The sequence below is a fragment of the Ochlerotatus camptorhynchus genome, unplaced genomic scaffold, assembly GCF_037179485.1.
Source record: "Ochlerotatus camptorhynchus isolate MF236.1 unplaced genomic scaffold, CSIRO-AGI_Acam_v1.1 ptg000054l, whole genome shotgun sequence".
Lineage (NCBI taxonomy): Eukaryota > Metazoa > Arthropoda > Insecta > Diptera > Culicidae > Ochlerotatus > Ochlerotatus camptorhynchus.
In genome coordinates, this window is record NW_027040544.1 from 502559 (window position 1) to 522469 (window position 19911).

At 39.4% G+C, this 19911-nt stretch overlaps 1 protein-coding gene across 2 annotated transcripts; it reads right to left on the reverse strand.

Moving 5' to 3' along the window:
• Positions 1-16101: 16101 nt before the first annotated feature.
• Positions 16102-19508, reverse strand: Pp2A-29B (Protein phosphatase PP2A regulatory subunit A). 2 transcript variants are annotated; one of them, XM_065239263.1, is made up of 6 exons: positions 19355-19508; positions 19031-19135; positions 18049-18696; positions 17219-17984; positions 16880-17149; positions 16102-16797 (listed from the first exon to the last, which is right to left on the reverse strand). In XM_065239263.1, the coding sequence occupies exons 2-6, from the start codon at positions 19121-19123 to the stop codon at positions 16790-16792; spliced, it is 1785 nt and encodes a 594-aa protein (XP_065095335.1). In that variant the 5' UTR covers positions 19124-19135; positions 19355-19508; the 3' UTR covers positions 16102-16789. The 2 variants fall into 2 exon arrangements, with proteins under 2 accessions (XP_065095335.1, XP_065095334.1); XM_065239262.1 differs by having other exon boundaries at positions 19031-19140.
• Between the last annotated feature and the right edge of the window lie 403 nt (positions 19509-19911).

Here is a 19911-nt window from a genome sequence, read left to right on the forward strand (position 1 = left end):
CTACAAAACATGTCTGGTATCTCTATGTATGCATTTAGATTAACATTTGAAGTCCCTCCTTTTTTTACATATTCTGCAGAAAATATACTTTCTGCCGCTCCCCATAGATAAAAATCGGCGGGATATTCTGTGAGGGGTGAGCTATTTTGTGTGCAGAATAGAATGTGTAAAAAAAAGAGGGACTTCGAATATTAATCTAAATGCATATACAGAGGTAACAGACATATTTTGCACTGCACTGTCCTCTGTGAACAATTAACGTAAAACAGATTAAGGGGGGAGTACACTTTGATTTTTCAAAAAAATGCATTTTTTTTTTGCTTAAAATGTTCCTTGGAATGTATACTTTAATTTAGAAAAGACTCCAAATCCGCCAGAATATTCCTTACCGCTATACGAAGCGATTTCCTAAAACATGTACCGGCGCGCTGAGAGAGCATTTTTATCTTTAAACGCGTTTATCTCGAAACGGGGTTTTTCAAACTGGTGTGAGAAATAACTCTAACCAGTTATCATCAAATTTGGATATCGCCTAGGTTTTCTTGTTCAGAATTAAATTCTGCTTAGAAATACGTATCCACATTTTCGATTTTGTCAAAAATTGATTTTTAATCCACGATTTTGTAAGCATTTTTAGGGTGAAAATGGACTTTTATTTTCTATGGCCACAACTTTTGAAAAAAAATAATTTAAAAAAAAATCGGAATACGCATTTCTAACCCAAATTTCATTACAATACAGGATTTTTGTTCGATTTATGCTCCAGTATCACATGGAAAGGAGTATTTTCCCACGCCGTTTTCCGACTTCCGCGCGAGGACGCTCGCGCGACCTGGTGCACCGGCCACGGGGAGACACCAATCGAGTTAAAAAAGAATACAAATTGTAGTTCGAAGGATGACTAATAAATGGGTTATAACATATTTGCCCTCCCTGAGTGTTTTATTGCTTAAAAAAATTAACGAAAATGCCTTACTTTTTGGAAGTTCAAAGTGTACTACCCCCTTAAGAGTAGTTTTCGATAGATGTCACCGCAAACAACAGCAGTGACATCTGATGGAACATGAATGCAGAAGCTTGACAAAATGATTAATTCGTCCAGAATAGATCAGACACGAACCAATTCATAACTTTTGCATGCGGGTTCATGGCTTAGCTAAATATTTCCCGCGAACATGGAGCCAGACTAGGCGCACGAAATAACCTTTAACTCCAACGCAGGCAACGACTGTTATTAAATTAATTCCATTAACTACTGCTTTAATTACATTAATTACACAATGTCAGGGCTGGTAGCGATCACTGCTGTCAGAAATAGTGATTTTAGTGACCATGTTGAATAAATAAGAGACCAAATAGTGACTGATAGTTGTAAAAATAGTGACTAAAAAGTGACCTGAGAGAAGGCGCATCAAATAAATGTTTGATGTTTTAGACTTATTCAATTATTATCTCATGCACACTTATGTACGATATGAACCTTTAAAGCGAAAGATTCAATAGAAATTTTATAACCAAACCCACGGTATTAGTCACGATGTCTACTAACTTCAAAAATCTGGAAAACCTGGAATCCTCAGGAAATTTTTGTTTCTTTAAAATACCTGGAAGTGTCAAAGAATTTATAAATGTTCATACTAAGGATATTTTAAAGAAAATAATGAATTTTAAAATATAACCATTTAATTTTTATCGTTATTTTCATTCACACTTTGAACTTTAAAGATTCACAGTGGATTAATCTTCAGTAAGAAATAAATTTAAAAAATAAATTTTTTTTTTTTGGTTTCTGGAGACCACTGTCCTTTTGTGCAGTTTGCGAAGTTTTTCTAAATTTATGGAAACTTTTTGCTCCCTCAATTTTCATGGAATTAGAACGAAATAATTAATATAGTTCTATGATTTTCACTGAAGTTCATAAAACTTCCCTTAAATTATTGACACTAATTTAAAACATCTTGGGGCCTCCCTTAGCTCAGTCGGTAAAGGTGCAGCTACAAAGCAAGACCATGCTGGAGGTGGCTGGGTTAAATTCCCGGTCCGGTCTAGGAATTTTTGGAAAATTTCTCGACTTCCCTGGGCATAGAAGTATGATTGGACTTGCCACACAATTATACTAATGCAAAAATGGTACAGGCATCGAAAGCTCTCAAATAATAACTGTGGAAGTGCATCTAGAACACTAAGTTGAGAGCACGCAATAAGCTAATATGCAATAAGCTTAAAAAGCGAAGAAGAAGTAAAAAACATCTTCAATAGTCTAGACTTTCCTGGTGCCTAGACGATTACTGAATTTCTTTAAAGTTCTCTAGACTGCCCTGAATCGATCAGTATTTTTAAGAACCAGCAATTTTACTGAAATTAATTAATTTGCCTTGAAGTTTCGAAAATGTTTCTTAAGTATTGTAACCATTATTAACACTTGCTTTTCCCTGAACTTATCTAAGTTTACCTGAAGTTCTTTAAATTTCTTTAATAATGCAGCAAATTTTCTGATATATGTTCACGATATATATGACGCTTCTGACGATTTTGGATCAATCATAGAATTTTTTTTAACTAGTTCGTTTATTTGGTAGGCTCAATCGCGTTACCTTTACGGAGCCGATAGTTCATTTTTCTTTGTTTGTAACAAAATTCACTTAAGCCGAATACTCGCGGCTTACTCGAGGTTAGAGAGGTACATTGTCGAAGGATAGGATCAGGGGAGGAGCTTGGGGGCAAGGTTTCGTTGTCTCATCAGAGTGTTGTCGCCAGTATGAATGGTATTGCGGTTCTAGTTTCGTCTGGAGTTCGACAGGCTATGGTGACCAGTGGGCGACGATGAGGCTCATCGAGACGGGTGGACAAGACAAACAAAAACTATTAAAGAGAAACAAAAGACAAAGGAATTAAATTCTTATACTAGACATTTGAAGAAACACATTAACCGGCTGCATATAGCAGATATCGCGAGTTCCCAACACGTCTCTGATAGGAACCTAGGGTTGTCTTCCTTGGGCCTCAAGGGTATTCAAAAGTCGCTCTCTGGCGGCGTCATTATCCGTACATTGCCAAACTGCGTGATCGATGTCATCTTAACCGTTTCCACACCGACAGATGTTACTGTCCACGAGGTTTATTCTATTGAGATGAGCATCTAGCGAGTAGTGGTTGGACATAAGTCTACTCATCACGCGAATGAAGTCACGACTTAAGTCCAAGCCTTTAAACCACGCTCTCGAAGAAACATTAGGAATAATTGAATGTAACCACCGTCCAAGATTTCCATTGTCCCAATCGGTTGCCAACTCGAAAGGGTACGCTGACGCACTAAACGGTAAAATACACTCATCTGCTCCCTTACCTTTGAAAGGAAATAAGATGAGTGCCTACTTGGTTTCATCGACCGAATAGCCTCAATCGAACTGAGACTATCCGAGAAGATGAAATTATGGTCGGCGGGCATGTTGGAAATCATCCCCAATGCGAAGTTGATTGCTGCCAGCTCAACAACATAAACGGAACAAGGTTCCTGAAGTTTGCGGAAGGCGCTAGAGTTTTCATTGAAGACACCGAAGCCAGTGGATCCATTGAGACGTGACCCATCTGTAAAATATCTTTTTACGCAATTGACATGTTGGTACTTTTCAGTAAAAATACGCGGGATAATAATAGGTCGAAGTTGATCGGGAATCCCATGAGTTGCTTGTTTTATGGTCAGATCATATTCAATTGAGGAACTGCGATTGGTGAAGTGAGCACGGTCTGGAGTGTAACAAGGAAGACACATCCCAGACAACCAGAATGCACGTATATTCAAAGTTGTTTTCGTGATATACAAACATATATACAAACAAACAATTCGTATAGAATGCAAATAAATGGCTTATACGTACAAAAGTGGACGCCATATACGTGCATATTTTAATTTAATTTTAAACGAGTTGATGTAACATCACATTGTATTTAATCTGTAATAACAAATTCATTTTGAAAAATCTTACGATGTAATCCGATTTAATTTGTGATTCAGTACGACGGAAAAATGAGTCATCGCATATACGTCGGAAATGTGCATTCTATACGATTTAACTTAAACATAATGCGAGGTTTGACATTATTATATGCGATTTTGACTTAAACTGTAGCAATTTACGATACTGTCTGTACATTGTTATACGACTTCTGGTTGTCTGGGATATCTGACGATATGTAGTGGTGGTAGATTCTCATGAATCGAGATTGTGTGTTCAGTCCAAGAATTTCTTCAAAATTTTCAATTATAAGTGTGTTCGTCACTCCGCATTTGATTAGTATTCTGAGAGAGAGCTCCCAGAAACGGTTCTGGAGGGGTGTTACTCCTGCCAGAACCTCGAGACTCATGTTATGCGTTGAGTGCATACAGCCAAGAGCAATACGCAGACAACGATATTGAATTCGTTCCAATTTTATTAGGTGACATTTTCTTGCCGAGAGAAAGCAGAAAGAGCCGTACTCTAGAACAGAGAGAATAGTTGTTTTATAAAGCGTTATGAGGTCTCCCGGATGAGAACCCCACCATGTGCCGCAAATTGAACGGAGAAAGTTGATCCTCTGTTGACATTTTTGCTTCAAATACGTAATATGGGTATTCCAAGTGCACTTTGAATCAAACCAGACCCCAAGGTACTTGAAAGACAATGATTGAGTAATGTTTCTGCCCAAAAGATTAAGATGCATTTGGGCTGGGTACCGCTTTCGAGTAAACACTACTAGTTAAGTTTTCTGCGGCGAGAATTCGATCCCTAGATTCCTAGCCCAAGAAGACAAGTTATCTAAGGAACTTTGCAATGGTCTTTGCAAGTCCACGGCTTGTGGACCTCTTACGGAAACCACACCGTCATCTGCAAGTTGTCTTAGCGTGCATTGTTCTGCCAAACAGTTGTCGATATCTTTGACATAAAAGTTATAAAGAAGAGGGCTGAGACATGAGCCTTGGGGTAGGCCCATGTAGCTAATTCTGGAAGTTGTCAGTTGTCCAAGAGAAAAGTTCATTTGCTTTTCTGACAACAAATTGTACAAGAAATTATTTAAAATTCCGGAAAGTCCACATCTGACAGAATTTCAATGGAAACTGAATCAAAAGCCCCCTTAACATCCAAGAATACTGAAGCCAATTGCTCCTTGTACGCAAAGGCCAGTTGAATATCTGTGGAAAGCAGCGCTAGACAATCGTTTGTTCCTTTGCTCTTACGGAACCCAAACTGTGTATTGGATAGCAAGTTATTTGTTTCGACCCACTGATCGAGTCTCCGAAGGATCATTTTCTCCAACAATTTCCTAATGCACGAAAGCATCGCCATCGTATGAGTTATGGTCAGACGCTGGTTTACCAGGTTTTTGAATGGCTATTACTTTGACCTGTATCCATTCAGGCGGTATAATGTTGTTTTCTAGTAAGGAATTGAATAAGTCTAGCAAGCGTCAATCATAGAATTCTTGGAATACCCTATAATTCCACGAAACTCTTGTAAGTCTCTGCAAATTTGCTTAAGTTAATGGGATTATTCTGAAGCTATCTGACCGTCCTCGAAGTACTCGAAAATTCGCTGAATATCATTTAACTTTCTAAAAATATCTAAATTGAAGATATTGCTGCTTGCTAAAAGTTCTCGCTTTTTTTATTAATTGAACTTCGTTGATATTATCTTATCAACTTAGCTAAATTCTCGCATTTTTTAAGTTCTTGAAATCTCCATGATATAACATTTTTAAAATATTCTCACCTTTTCCGGATGTTCATAAAATGTCCAGGAATTCTCTCGGAGGCTATGCTGATACTAACTCCATTAATTACAGTTGAAATTCCGCTATTAAAGTACATTGATTACATTTTCAATACTTTTACTTAGATTAATTGTGGATAGATAATTTTAATTACCGTCAGTACTACTTTGAAACGCATTGATTACTTTTAGTACTTTTGATTGCATTTTAACTTCAACGCACCGGTTGTTTGTATTGCGTACCCCTCGGAGCCAAATGTCAGAGTGTGCTTTGGTTAGACATTTTTCACGTCGGTTTGTTGGTACTTATATTGGGAAAACTATACAGAACAACTTTGTCGAAGACCACGAATCGGCTCGAGATTTTCTCCAAAACAGTCTTGCAATTCTATGCACAACACATTAGAAAATCCCTCTGGAAAACTCTATAAATTCAGTATACACTTATCTTCGAATTCTTAATAATTATCATGAGACTTTTTATAAATTTTAATTTTTTGAATTTAAGGCAGAATTCCTATTTTACCATATTTCAAGCTGAACATTGCATTAGGTCCTAAGTAACATTGACAGATTCTATTCGTCGACTTTCTCTTTGCATCCCTACGACCATGTCAAGACATTCGCAGGTATTTTCAGCACACAGATCGGTAAAAGAAGCTTTTATCTAGCATCTGATACGACAAGCACAACAAAAAACGGCTATGTGCTCAAGTTATTAACGAAAGAGAAAGTCGATGAAGAGAATCGATCAATGTTACTTCCCAAGTAACATTGCAGGTTTTATTGTGGTTTTGTAGCATTCTACAAATCTAAATCCTCATAAAACCAAAATTGTAACTTGGGTTAGGACCTTGGTTAGGACCTAATGCAATGTTCAGCTTGATTTAGCTGTTTATATGAGTCCTGTAAACATATGTGGCACCCGGGAAAACAGTGAATATAATTTATTAAATCCAGTGGCAACTATGCATCAGAACTAAAAATCTGGTACCTATGCTCTCAAAAATTCTTAAAAACTCTCTTGGATTTGGATTTGCCGCTTGGATTTTTTTTTCAGAATCCCTTTGAAAAATTCTCACAATGCCTTTGGAATTACTTATTGATATTCTCCTTGGAATATGTTTGGAACTCTCCAAAGGAATTTCCTTGCAATACTTCCTGTATTTCCTTTAAATCTATTCCCCCAATAAATCAATTTAATATTTTTGTTCGAAATTTCATTATGTCTTCCAAGTATTTCAACTTTTTACAAACTCAAGATGATGGCGTGCTTACCCGTATGATTGGATTATCTTTTCACCCGTCGTACCAAGGGCTCAGGTAGGCTGCAATTGACAGCAACTGGAAAAAAAGTACCACAGCAGTAGAATCGCACATCAACAACAGAACATCAGCGGCAGAAATCAAACGGAGCATCCACAGCAACAACTAATGAATTCCAGGAATTCCGAATTTCTTCAGGGCAAAAAACTGCACTTCGTTCTTTTACACTGACATACGACACTTTTTTGCAAGTTGAAAGAATAACAAACTATTTATTTATGAAGTATGTATGATGAAGAACAAGAACAAACTACACTGAAAAAACTACACACGTCTGATCTAACTGTTTGAACACTTGATATTTTATATGCACAATCACATTTATTTTAAGTGTATTTCACCATGGTTCAATGTGTTCTACACGTTAATTTCTTGTGTTTCAAACTTTGAAATGTTGACAATCTTTCTCTATCAATTCAAGTGTATTGCACATTCAATCGCACTACTGTTCAAAACAGATGGATTTGAAGTGTTTTGCATTTCAATGCGGTGTGAAATGCTTGTTCTGCAAGGTAAACATTGAAAACATGAGTTGTGACTTCATACTTGCCAACCAGCTTCATATATGAGAACAACCATGGACCAGTGAGATCGAACGAAGACAGCTGCAGCAGCACACCCCAATAGTTCAGGCAGCGTTGCCAGATATACCGATTTATCGGTATTTATACCGATTTCCGAACTATATACCGATATACAGATAAGGTTCCTCAGAATACCGATTTTTGTGATTTTATACTGATTTATACAGATTTTTTTTTAATATTCAAAATTATAATTGCCTGCGCCCGCGCTCGAATTTCGGAGAAAATTTTTGTGAAAGACTTGTATCTTTTTGAAAACTTCATATTTTTTTAGCCCTCAAAATTCTAAAAAAATCATCTCTAAAGATGCCTTATGCTTGATACTATTTCAACTAATGTTTGCATTTCCTCGCCGCTTTGGGGCTACCCATCAATCGAGAAATAGTCGATGGCTCTTTCCGGTAATTCCTAGGGAATAGAGAAATATTTTTTAAACATTATTAACTTCCGAAGTTTTTATTCATTTTTAAACTTCCTAAAGTTTCATCCAACTTTCCCTGGAATTTTCTTCCACCTTACATTGGAAGCTTCTTCAGCCTTCGCTTGTGATTCTTTCATCATCTCCAGTTTTTCAACTTTCCCGGAACTTCAAGGTTGCTATCAGATTTTTATTGCGGATCCACACTTGCTGCAGGAACATTTTAGAAGTTCTGAAACTTCAGAAAAGTTCAGACTTTTGTGTAAGTTTCGATAAGTTAAAGACAGTTTCATTAACTTCTGTTAAAATTCGATAGCCTGGAAATTTCAGAAAAGTCCAGTGAACTCCAGTGAAGTTAAGGAAACATCATAAATATTTTGGAAACTTCACAAGTCCAAAGAATTTCAGGGAAATTTAATGGTTTTCAGGAACTTTAGTGAAGCTCAGAGAACATCAGAACAGGTCAATTAATTTCAATGAGGCAATTTCCGAAAACTTTAGCAATATCCTGAGGGGCTCATGCAAATTTAAGGAAACATAAGGGAAGTTACATGAACATTAGAACGTTGTGAGAACTTTTTATGGGAAGTTCTATGCTTTTTTGATGGCAGTGTCGATAACTTTAAAATATAAAAAAAATAAATCGGAAAGATAAGAGAACTTCAATGCAGATGTTACAATAAATTCAAGAAAATTGTGAGAGCACTGAACAGCTTTCATAATCTTCAAGAATGTCCAGAGACCTATATATATTCCGGTAGTCTCATTATAATCAGGGAAATTTCGAGCGCTTTGAGGATGACCAGAGAACTTCAAAACAGCCCCTAATTTCAGGAAAATTACAAGAACTTTTAAAGAATTTGGAGGAATTATGGAATATTCCTAAGTGCATTTCAAGAATGTTCCGAAAACTTCAGGGAAATTACAGAGTCTTCAGGAATGTTTTATGAATTATGTCCTTGCTTTTTTCGACTGTTCCATAAGCGCTCTGGCTTCCCACTTCCGTCAGATGTTTCTTCCAATCTACCTTAGGAAGTTTCTTTCATCTTCTCCAGGAAGTTCAATTAAATCTCCCAGAAATTTCATTCGTCTTTTTCTGGAAGTTTGACCATAACCCATAGGTTTTTTGATCAACTCCTATTGGACGGTTTTTTCGAGCTTTCCATGGAAATGGCTACTTCTGGAAATTTACTTCCGATTTCCGAAACTTTTCTGGCTTTCTTTGGATGTGACATCCGATTTTTTATAGATAGTTTATTTAAATTTTCGCCACAAGTTTATCAGTTCGTGTCTTGGAAGTTTCCCGGATGTTTTTCCAACTGGTCTTAGAACTTTCCTTGAACTTCATCCGGATAAGCTTCTTTCGTCTATCTCTGTATGTTTTTTCAGCTTCGTTCAGAAGCTAATTCAAACATTTCCCGGAGCTTTCTTCCGGAATTTTTCGATCATACGGGTTTCTCAGTCTTCAAAGACGATGTAATCTGCCTGAAATTTCGGCCATCGGTTGTGGCCTTTTTCAAGGGAAAATATATTGTTCGTCGTTATTGTCAAAAGTTTAGTCGTTGTTGTGACTGATTTTCCATATGTTTGTTTCATTAAATGATATTTAATGGAAAGAACTATACTTGGTCACAATTTTAAGCAAATTTAAATCAATCAAATTTAAAAAAAAAGTTTGTTTTAAGACTGAGAAAGCCGTTAAACAAAGCAATTCCCCTCAATATTTTAAAATTTTCTCTTTCAAAAACGGCAAAAATATCAAATTAATTAAATAGTAAATACCGATAAATACCGATTTTTTAATACCATTGATACCGATAACCTTCAAAACAATCTGGCAACGCTGAGTTCAGGATCAATTCCCAAATCAGACCCATTAATTAAAAGGCATGTGTATGCTCTATCCTCTGGCAGTTTTGTTTATATATTTGTTGATTTAATATTGAGTCGGTAAAGTAGAAGTCGATAAAGTAGAATATTGTAGAGCATTGAACTATGATGTACAAAGCTATTGATATCATCATGTGAGGCAAGTACTCTAACAAGTGGATTTTCGACTTCGCGCGTAAGGTTTGTCCCGATTCGGTTCCGGTCCGATGCAACACTCGCGATCCGCCGCTGGAAAACGATGACATGGACTCCCCGTTTTCGATGGTAGAATTCTCAATTGCTCTTCTTTCATGCAATAACTCAGCTCCGGGAATTGATCGAATCAAGTTCAACCTGCTCAAGAACCTCCCAGAAGTCACAAAGAGGCGATTGTTGAACTTGTTCAATCGATTCCTTGAGCTCAACGTTGTTCCGGATGATTGGAGACAAGTGAGAGTTATCGCCATCCAGAAGCCCGGTAAACCCGCTTCGGATCATAATTCGTACCGTCCCATCGCGATGCTGTCGTGTATTCGGAAGCTGTTAGAAAAAATGATTCTTCTTCGTCTGGACAAGTGGGTCGAGGCGAATGGCTTACTCTCAGATACGCAATTTGGATTCCGTAGGGGCAAAGGGACGAACGACTGCATTGCGTTGCTTTCAACTGAAATCCAATTAGTCTATGCTGAAAAACAGCAGATGGGTTCAGTTTTCTTGGACATTAAAGGGGCGTTTGATTCTGTTTGCATCGACATCCTTTCGGACAAACTCCATGCGAGTGGGCTTTCTCCGATTATCAACAATTTCCTGTTTAATTTGTTGTGCGAGAAACGAATGAGCTTCTCTCATGGCAACACGGAAATTGCACGAATCAGCTACATGGGTCTTCCACAAGGCTCATGTTTAAGTCCCCTCCTGTACAACTTCTATGTCAAAGACATTGATGAATGTCTGGCCGAAAATTGCACGCTAAGGCAGCTTGCAGATGACGGCGTGGTTTCCATGGTTGGACCAACAGCACCGGACCTGCAAGGACCATTGCAAGATACCTTGGATAATTTGTCTACTTGGGCAATGAATCTGGGTATCGAATTCTCTCCGGAGAAAACAGAGATGGTTGTTTTTTCTAGGAAGCTTTATCCAGCACAGTTTCAGCTTCAACTTATGGGTAGAACAATCACTCACAGCATGTCGTTTAAGTATTTAGGTGTCTGGTTCGATTCCAAGTGCACTTGGGGAAAACACATAGCGTATCTGAGGCAGAGATGCCAACAGCGAATCAATTTCCTTCGTTCCATTACCGGCACTTCATGGGGAGCCCATCCGGAAGATCTGATAAGACTCTACAAGACCACCATTCTCTCGATTTTGGAGTACGGTAGCTTTTGCTTTCAATCGGCGGCGGGGACGCACATATTGAAGCTCCAAAGGATTCAATATCGTTGCATTCGAATCGCGCTAGGTTGTATGCAATCGACGCATACCATGAGTCTTGAAGTTCTTGCGGGCGTCCTCCCCTTAACAAATCGTTTTGCGGATTTATCGTTCCGGTTCCTCATCCGCTGTGAAGTCATGAACCCGCTGGTGATCGAAAACTTTGAGAAGCTGCTAGAGCGGAATCCTCAAACACGATTCATGAGCTTGTACTACGAGTACATGACTCTGGACATCGGCCCCTCCTCGTTCAACCCCAATCGCGCTGTCTCCCATCATTTCAGTGGTTCTTCCGTGAGATTCGATCTCACAATGAGGCAGGAGATTCAAGGAATTCCAGAGCCTCACCGTGCCCTGATTGTCCCAACTATTTTTGCGAACAAATACCGCCACGTCCCCACCGAGAAGAGATTTTTCACAGATGGGTCGGTGATAAATGCGTCCACTGGTTTTGGAGTATTCCACGATCTTCATAGCGCCTCATACAAGCTTCAAAAGCCGTGTTCGGTATACGTTGCTGAACTAGCAGCTATATCGTACACGTTAGAGCGTATTGCCTCACTTCCACCTGACCATTATTTCATTTTTACGGATAGCCTAAGCTCCCTGGAGGCTATGCGTTCAATGAGGCCGATGAAGCACTCGGCGTATTTCCTCCAGGAAATACGATCGTCATTGAGTGCTTTATCAAACAGCTCACATGTCATCACCTTGGTATGGGTCCCTTCTCATTGCTCTATCCCGGGCAATGAGAAAGCGGACTCGCTGGCCAAGGTGGGCGCTATGGAAGGCGATATTTACGAGCGACAAATCGCCTACCACGAATTTTTCACGATTTCTCGTCAGCAAGTCCTCGCCAACTGGCAACAAAAGTGGAATGATGGTGATCTGGGAAGATGGCTACATTCTATTGTCCCACAGGTGTCGATCAAACCCTGGTTCAAAGGGTTGGATATGAGTCGTGATTTTATTCGTGTAATGTCCAGGCTCATGTCCAATCACTGTTCGTTAAACGCCCACCTCTTCCGTATTACGCTTGCCGACAGCAACTTGTGCACCTGTGGAAACGGTTATCACGACATCGAGCATGTTGTTTGGTCCTGCTCCTTGCATCATGAGGCGAGATCCGTTCTGTGTGATTCCCTTAGGGTCCGAGGAAAACAACCCTTTAAGCCAATTAGAGACGTCTTGGCTTGCCGTGATATCGACTTTATGAAGCTTATTTACGACTTTCTTAAAGCTGTTGATTTATGTGTTTAGTGTTTTGTGTTTTAGTCATCCTTTACGTTTAAGTTTTAAATTAGTTCAAAATGCTTTCCCTTGTCCTCCCTCCAAATGATAAATAAATGTAATCCCTAATCTCGAGTAAACCGCGAGTAATCGGCCCCCGTTCTACTAACATTAGTTGTAAGAAAATGATATTCAAACACAATTATGTAAAAATATTCGGCTCCGCAAAGCTAACGCATTTGAGCCTTGACAAATAAATGGATTATAAAAAAAAAAAAAAAAATCATGTGAGGCACATAGAATCCAAGTGCGTCACAATTCGAACCAATAGTTTTGAGGCATGGTTCAAAGCATAAGATTCACACATGAAATGGATGTGTTTCACAATAAGCGCAAATTTAAGTGTGAGGCACATGATGATGACGTGTGAAATTTCGATGTCCGTCGGTGATTGGCACTAGATTGCGAAACAGAGACCGACGTTAAATAAAGGAAAGAAGAAGAAAAGAATTGACCACTTTGTCAAGCAGTTTTGTCGTGACTTTCTACCAGCGATTTCACAAAACTGGACCAAATAATTTATATTTTTTTATTAAACGCACAAATGTTGGCTACTTCTCTCGAGGTTCTAGAAGAAAAAATCTCAAAATAATGTTTTATTTCAAAGTTCGAGTGGTAGTAAACGTCATTTTAAGTGCTCGAATAAAGTGGTTAATTTTTCGATAAGGTTTAACAGAATGGTGCATTCTGGGGAATGTTATAGAATCGAATTCGCTATAACTAAATCATCTGACAGAGAAATATTCTATGAGCTAGTGCAGTCAGATTCCGTGGGTGTGTGGTCATTCAAGAGAAATCGACGTTCAAAGTCATTGTTTGCGTTTCGAGTTATACCATTCTGACATGTTTCCCCTGAATGGATAAGTTATCAGGTTTTTTGACAGTTAGCCCATGCATAAAACCCGGAAACTTATATTGTTGGTTGCAACTAAAACTGGACTGCTCCAAAAGTGCACGTTTACGTCATATCGTTTTGTTGTCTTCGGAGCACTTATTTCTTGCTCCATAAGGAATATATAAGTGCACCGAATACAACAACACAATTTCAGGGCTGTTACAAGATTTTCTAAATTTGAAAAAAATCCGCGATTTCTCAAAGAAATCCGCGACTTCAAATAGTAATCCGCGACAAAAAAAAAAACTGTTTTCATTGTCTAAAAATAGCATTTGTATACTACTACATGGCATTTCAAGCTAATTGCTTATAGCATATTAGATTTTTGCCTTAGTGTTCTTTGAAGTACTTTAATATTTTAATTGAGAGCTTTCTATGCCTGTACCATCCTATGCCCAAGGAAGTAGAGAAATTTTCCAACCCGAAAAATTAATAGACCGGACGGGAATAGAACTCAGTTGCCTCCAGCATGGACTTGCTTTGTACCTGCGCCTTTACCGACTGAGCTAAAGGAGTATCGTTTGTAACCTTTGAATTAAAAAAAAAGAATAACATTGTATCATCTTTAGTTATTTATGTATAGTATAAATTCTGAGTAATAGTGAAAATAATAAAACACCCTTACATTATGAGATTCTATTTAATAATACCGGCCTAGATTTGATGAAATATTATTAAAAAAAATTTTTGAATGCATTGAAATGCAAATTTTCTTGAAAATTAACCAGAGATGAATTTTGTGTCCTAAATATGTCCACCAGATTCATAGTGTCTATATGGGTAATGTTTAATAATTAAACATTAATTATTTCCACGTATACTAGATGATCTAGGTTCTCCAAATCGTCCTGCAGTTCAGATGATTTGTTTTACTAGATCAACAAAGACTAGGATAATATCTGTAGTATCGAATATCTATTTGGAAATCCTAAAACATTTGGCATGATCCACATAGACACTGCCAAATTTGTTTGGGCATATTTCGATACTACAGATATTGAATTAGTCTTGGGTGATCTAGTAGAAAATTAACCTGATCTACAGAATGATTTCAGAACCTATAACATCTTGTATACGTAGGTCGTATAGGTCGGGTACAATCCACATAGACACTTTGAATCTGTTTGGACATATTTCGATACTACAGACATTATTTCAGTCTTGGTTGATATAGTAGAACAAATCAACTGAGCTCCAGGACGATTTGGAGAACCTAGAATATCCGGTATACATGGCAATTACTCGCTAATATACGATTCGTTTCTGATTTGACAACGAAAAATGCTATGTTAATATTAGAAAAAAAGGAAAATGTCTCACATTGGACAGACCTCAGAGAATTTCCGTGTAAATACGGTGTGACTTATGGAATTGAGATCATTTTTCGATTATTCACAGGGTGTTTGGTTTGAACCGGTAAAAATGGAGAGTCAAATGAACAACAAAATTGATGACAGCAAAATAATCCGGGACGGAAAGGTTACAATGCATTCCACATTTTTTTGTGACAGCACATCAGTTCCTTCGCAATTTTTGCGACATCATTTAGTGTTTCCGCGATTGAAAGTTCAAATTCCCGACAAATCCGCGAAATTCGCGCCTCTTGTAACAGCCCTGGATTTGACACACTTTTTAAAAAGTGAAAACGCGCTTATTTGTCCAGTTTGGTGGGAAATGCGGAATACGTTGTGCGCCAGCCTTAATACAGGGTGATATGTAGTGGCTTACACGCTATTTCAAAACTACCCAAATTTGGGTACAATTCAGCCAGATCGGTCAAATGAACAACATTGACGTGAATCTGATCGACGTTGTTCATTTGTCAACTAGTCACTCCCAACACAGTTTACCCATTTTTGGGTAGGTTCAGTTTTGATAACACCTCTGATCACGCCTTCCTTTGGAAGGGAAGTACACACTTAATCTAGCTCGGTAAAATCTCCAACAGCCGATTACCTCGGCATTTACTTTTGCTGATATCTCTGCAAAATATGTTTGTTAGCTGATATCTCAGCTAAATATTATTTGTTAGCTGAGTCTCGGCAATTGTTTTACTGAATCTCAGCAAAATAAATTGCAGAATTACTCGGCTGTTGGAATTTCGGCGAAAATTTTTAAGTGTGTAAGCCCGTTGGTCCTCGGTTCATGAGTTGATGGGTCGATAGGTAGGGTCCAGGTTTGGCAGCTGCCTCTCTGGCGTCGGTAGCATTGATGCTCAGCACGGAAAACACAAAATCGACGGAAAACAAATCAAGGAAAAAAAGACTACTTTTTCGAAACAAATAAGTTTAAAAAAAATTAATTTTTCTAGGGCACCCTAATTAAAAGTAGAGAAATGGCTTCAAAATGGTCAAATAAAGTGCTATATATACCTAAGTAAAATAGCTTGAAATTATGTTTCTAACGGCTTGTTGTTACTTTAACCCGACCAAACAACTCCAGTAAAATCGATATTTCATTAAAAAAAATCATTAAACGATGATCTCAGGTTATCGTCTTTAATTTGAGCGACATTCGAATCAAAAACGAACACATACCTTGATTCCTCTGTTGGACTTTATTGTTTGTTAAATTATCTTTCTTACATGATAAGTGTGTTCACCGTTAAATTGTAAACTTAAACTAAGTTAATGTAGCTGGATATACTTTCGGTCGTGTCATATTATTTTCCTTTTTGTTTTGTTTTTCATTAGCAGATTACCATTATCAATGTGTGTGAATTGGGTTTTTAACTTTCGTCTCGAAAAAGGAGAAATGAAAAAAAGATGTAACCTTGTAGTAACTTAATGATGATTCCAAAAAATGCGTCCGTTTCTCTCTTATTCTTGTTCGGGTTGCGTCGGCCGGCTTTCCGTCCAACCCTCCGGTTAATAATGCTAAATGGCTGCCTAGCAGAAGAAGCCCTATCTCAAACAACCCTTTTTCCTGCGATTTTGACTTTGAATTTGTTGAGTATAAAATAACCGGTCCAAGTAGTGTCAATCGAACAGTTAAGTTTTTTTTTCCTTTGAGAGTTTTGTATTTGTCGTTTCCTAATCAGAATTTCCAGCTTTCTCTGTGTTAAGCTGTCGTTTACTTTAGCTTTTGCTGAAGGATCTAAAGAAGGAAATAAACAAGATTGACGCGTGCTTTCTAATCGGATAAGTAGTTGTATGTCGCTAGATAGTATTGAATTTATTTCCTTCTAACTTACTTAACAATGCATACAAAATTTCCTGGATACAATTTAGGCGGCTGTTGATGGACAAAGGGGGAAAGAGAAAAGTTTATGTGAGTTACTAAGATCCAAAGTGACAACAAATAATTTAGCACTTACCAGCAATTCCAACCATTGCCTCTGAGGCGAAATACTTGACATCGACATCCGTGTCCGTGTTCAGCTTTTCTAGGATTGGCTTGACGTGTTCGTCAATTGCGGCCTGGTCCAGGAATGGGGATAGCTTCTGCAGCGTTTTGGCGACGTTGAAGCGCACATTCGCAACCGGATCCGTCGACAGGACCTTGATCGTAGGCAGGAACAGCCGCTTGATGATATCGGCTCCGACGACGTCGACCAGGGCGTTGATGCAGAACAGACACGTCATTCCTGCGGAGCGGAATATTAGAGATATTGAAGGTAGGAGAAAGAGCGAGAGATTATGTAAATGCCACTTACTGTGCAAGTAGTTGCTGTTCTTATACATGACCAAAATTTGATTGATGATGTTGGTTTCAGCCCACTGCGTTCCAAAGGTCTGTACAATCTTCTTCATGTTTAGGGTGGCCGCCTCGCGGATGGCGTACACGTGGTCATTCAACCAGGTGAAGCAGAGATCACGCAGTTTCTGATTGAAATATTCCTGTCCAAGTTGGCCGGCCAACAGAGGCATGTATTCGATGATCGCCAACCGGACGCGCCATTTGGTATCCTCAGCCAACTCAACGATGGCCGGCAGCAGAGATTGGGACAGCTGTTGAATTCCAATGACGTCGTTGATGCAATCCAGGGTGGAAATGATGTTCAAACGAACTTCTGGCCATTCGTCCTTAAGCTGGATTAGGAATAGCTGCAGCAAATGCTCAATGGTGTTATTACGACCCAGAATAGGACTGAGACCCATGATAACCGAGGCGAGTGCCGATTTGACGTGCTGATTCGGATCGGCCACCAGTTCCTTGACGTAGGGCAGAATCGAAGTCATGATGATCTGTTCTTGGCTGCTCTTTTCCAGATTGGAACAGAACTCGGTCACCTTGGTTGCGGCCGAGGCACGAACTTCAGCTTCGGTGTCCTTCAGCAGATACTGGAAAGCCGGTACTAGATCAGTTTTGGTGATTTCCGGACCAACTGCCTTCTGCAGGTCGGTGAACTTCTCGGCAACCATGTAACGTACACGCCACGAGGAATCATTGACACATTGACGCAGAGTGGGCATGACGCTCTGCAATATGAATTTAAATAGTGAATCATTAAAATACCTTTCCAGAAACTGTAACTCGACTTACATGTTCCACGTCATCCTGCTGCAGCAACTGGGCAATACTGACGCAAGCATCAACGGCCAACAATCGAACCGAATCCTGATCATCCTGTGCCATCTGTACGAACATCGGAATCAAATCCGACTTGAGATATTCAACTTCCACAACCTTGGCAAATTCACCAAGCTTGCCGGCGGCAGCACGCCGCACCATCGGAGTTTCATCCTGACACAGCTGTCGGAAGTTGTTCCTCAGCTCTGCCTTAACCGCGGCCGAAACCCTTGGATAGCAAACGGAGAACAATCCGCAGGCCGAAGTGCGGGATGTGAACCAATCACCGGACACCAAACGCTGCAGCGTTGGGACGACATGCACTTCCAAATCCTGAGCACTGTGCTGGGCTGCCACGATCCGCAGCGATTCGACGGCTTTGTCGCGTACGACCGTCTCTTCGACGGTGGCCAACGATTCTAGCGGCGGAATCAGATACATTGCAAAGTCAGGCCCTCCGACCAGGGCGGTAAAGTTGCCCAATTGTTCGGCAAGCGCCAGCAGCACTTCATCCTCATCGTAGATGGTTTCCGTCAGGAACGGGATCAGTTCAGTGCGGGTTCGTTCCTCACCCAGAGCCAGGGCAATGGTCGAAAGCTTCTTGATCGAGTTGAGGCGGAGCTGGGGAGGAGAAAAAAGACGATATTTATATACTTCGCTTTTATATGGGGCAAATTTACAGCAATTTTGATCAACATATAAACAGATAAAGGATTGCGTGCTACGAGGCAATTAACTTCAAATCAATCAAGAGCTATTGTGAGCAAGAAAGTGCTATCGACAGACGCGGCCTCTTCCTACGCAGCAGTTTCGAAAATATAAATAATAGCATCCCGAATGCGGTTTGCGAGAACAGTCTCGGAAGTACCTTGACCTGTGCTGTCGTGACCTTTCGTGCATGGCACTCGGAACTTCCTTCCCAATTTTCACTCCCATCAAATTCCTAACCACTCACCTGAATATCCTCGTTCTTGAGCTCATCGATTAGCACCGCGATCGGGTAAAGTGAATCATCCGCCGCTTTATCACCGCTAGTACTGGCAGCCATGTTTTGTATGTGCTGTTCTGCAAAATATATAATACGAAAAGCAATGAGAAAAAGGTTCTCGCCTTCGCCAGCCACCAGCCACAAAGATTTGGCTTCTTCTTCTTCGTTTTCCTCAATCACCCACCCCAAGAAAAGAAACCGTAATCAGCCAGGATACGGCACCAGACTTTTCCCTTTTTCAGCGTAGAAAACGCGCCCCACGCTCCGAAATAACCACCAATCGATGCTCACCTGCTGGGGTCAAGTTTTCGCACTATTTCCGGATCGATTTCACTGCTTTTCCGACGGAATTTCACACGGTGATAAAACTTTTTTTCTCTCTTCCCGAATCGCGCAACCAAAAGTGTGTGTGGTGCAGCACACCGAAACGAGATGAATGAAAATGTCACTTCGCGACGTTCGTATCGTTCGTGTTGAGCTATCGACAACTGCGAACATACGCACACTGATGCAAACATTAATTTTGAAGCATTTTTGTGGCGTTTGGTTGGCAACGCGATTGGCTGTCAAACATCTTTCAGCCTCTTTGAACCAGGGCTACTCGAACCGTGTTTTTGGTGATTTTCATGAAATAAATAAATATTTATACGTGAAGTATGGACAACCGGTGAACACTCGTGTTTATTTCAGTTACCGTGGGGACGTAATTTGTGATTAGTCCCGGTCCCTTTCAAGTTGTATCATTATTTATGTACGGTCCATATATTTTAAATGACGTTTCACATTAATCTAGAGATGGCCGATTTTCATTCGAATAATTGATTAATCGATTAACGAACCGAAAAGTA

Excerpts from the sequence above, each read along its gene's own strand:
- Pp2A-29B (XM_065239263.1), bottom strand. The coding sequence starts at position 19,123 with ATGGCTGCCAGTACTAGCGGTGATAAAGCGGCGGATGATTCACTTTAC. Across the intron at positions 17,985-18,048 it reads AGCAGGATGACGTGGAACAT|AGCGTCATGCCCACTCTGCG; the intron begins GTAAGTCGAGTT and ends TTCATATTGCAG. Across the intron at positions 17,150-17,218 it reads GAACAGCAACTACTTGCACA|GAATGACGTGTCTGTTCTGC; the intron begins GTAAGTGGCATT and ends TCCGCTCCGCAG.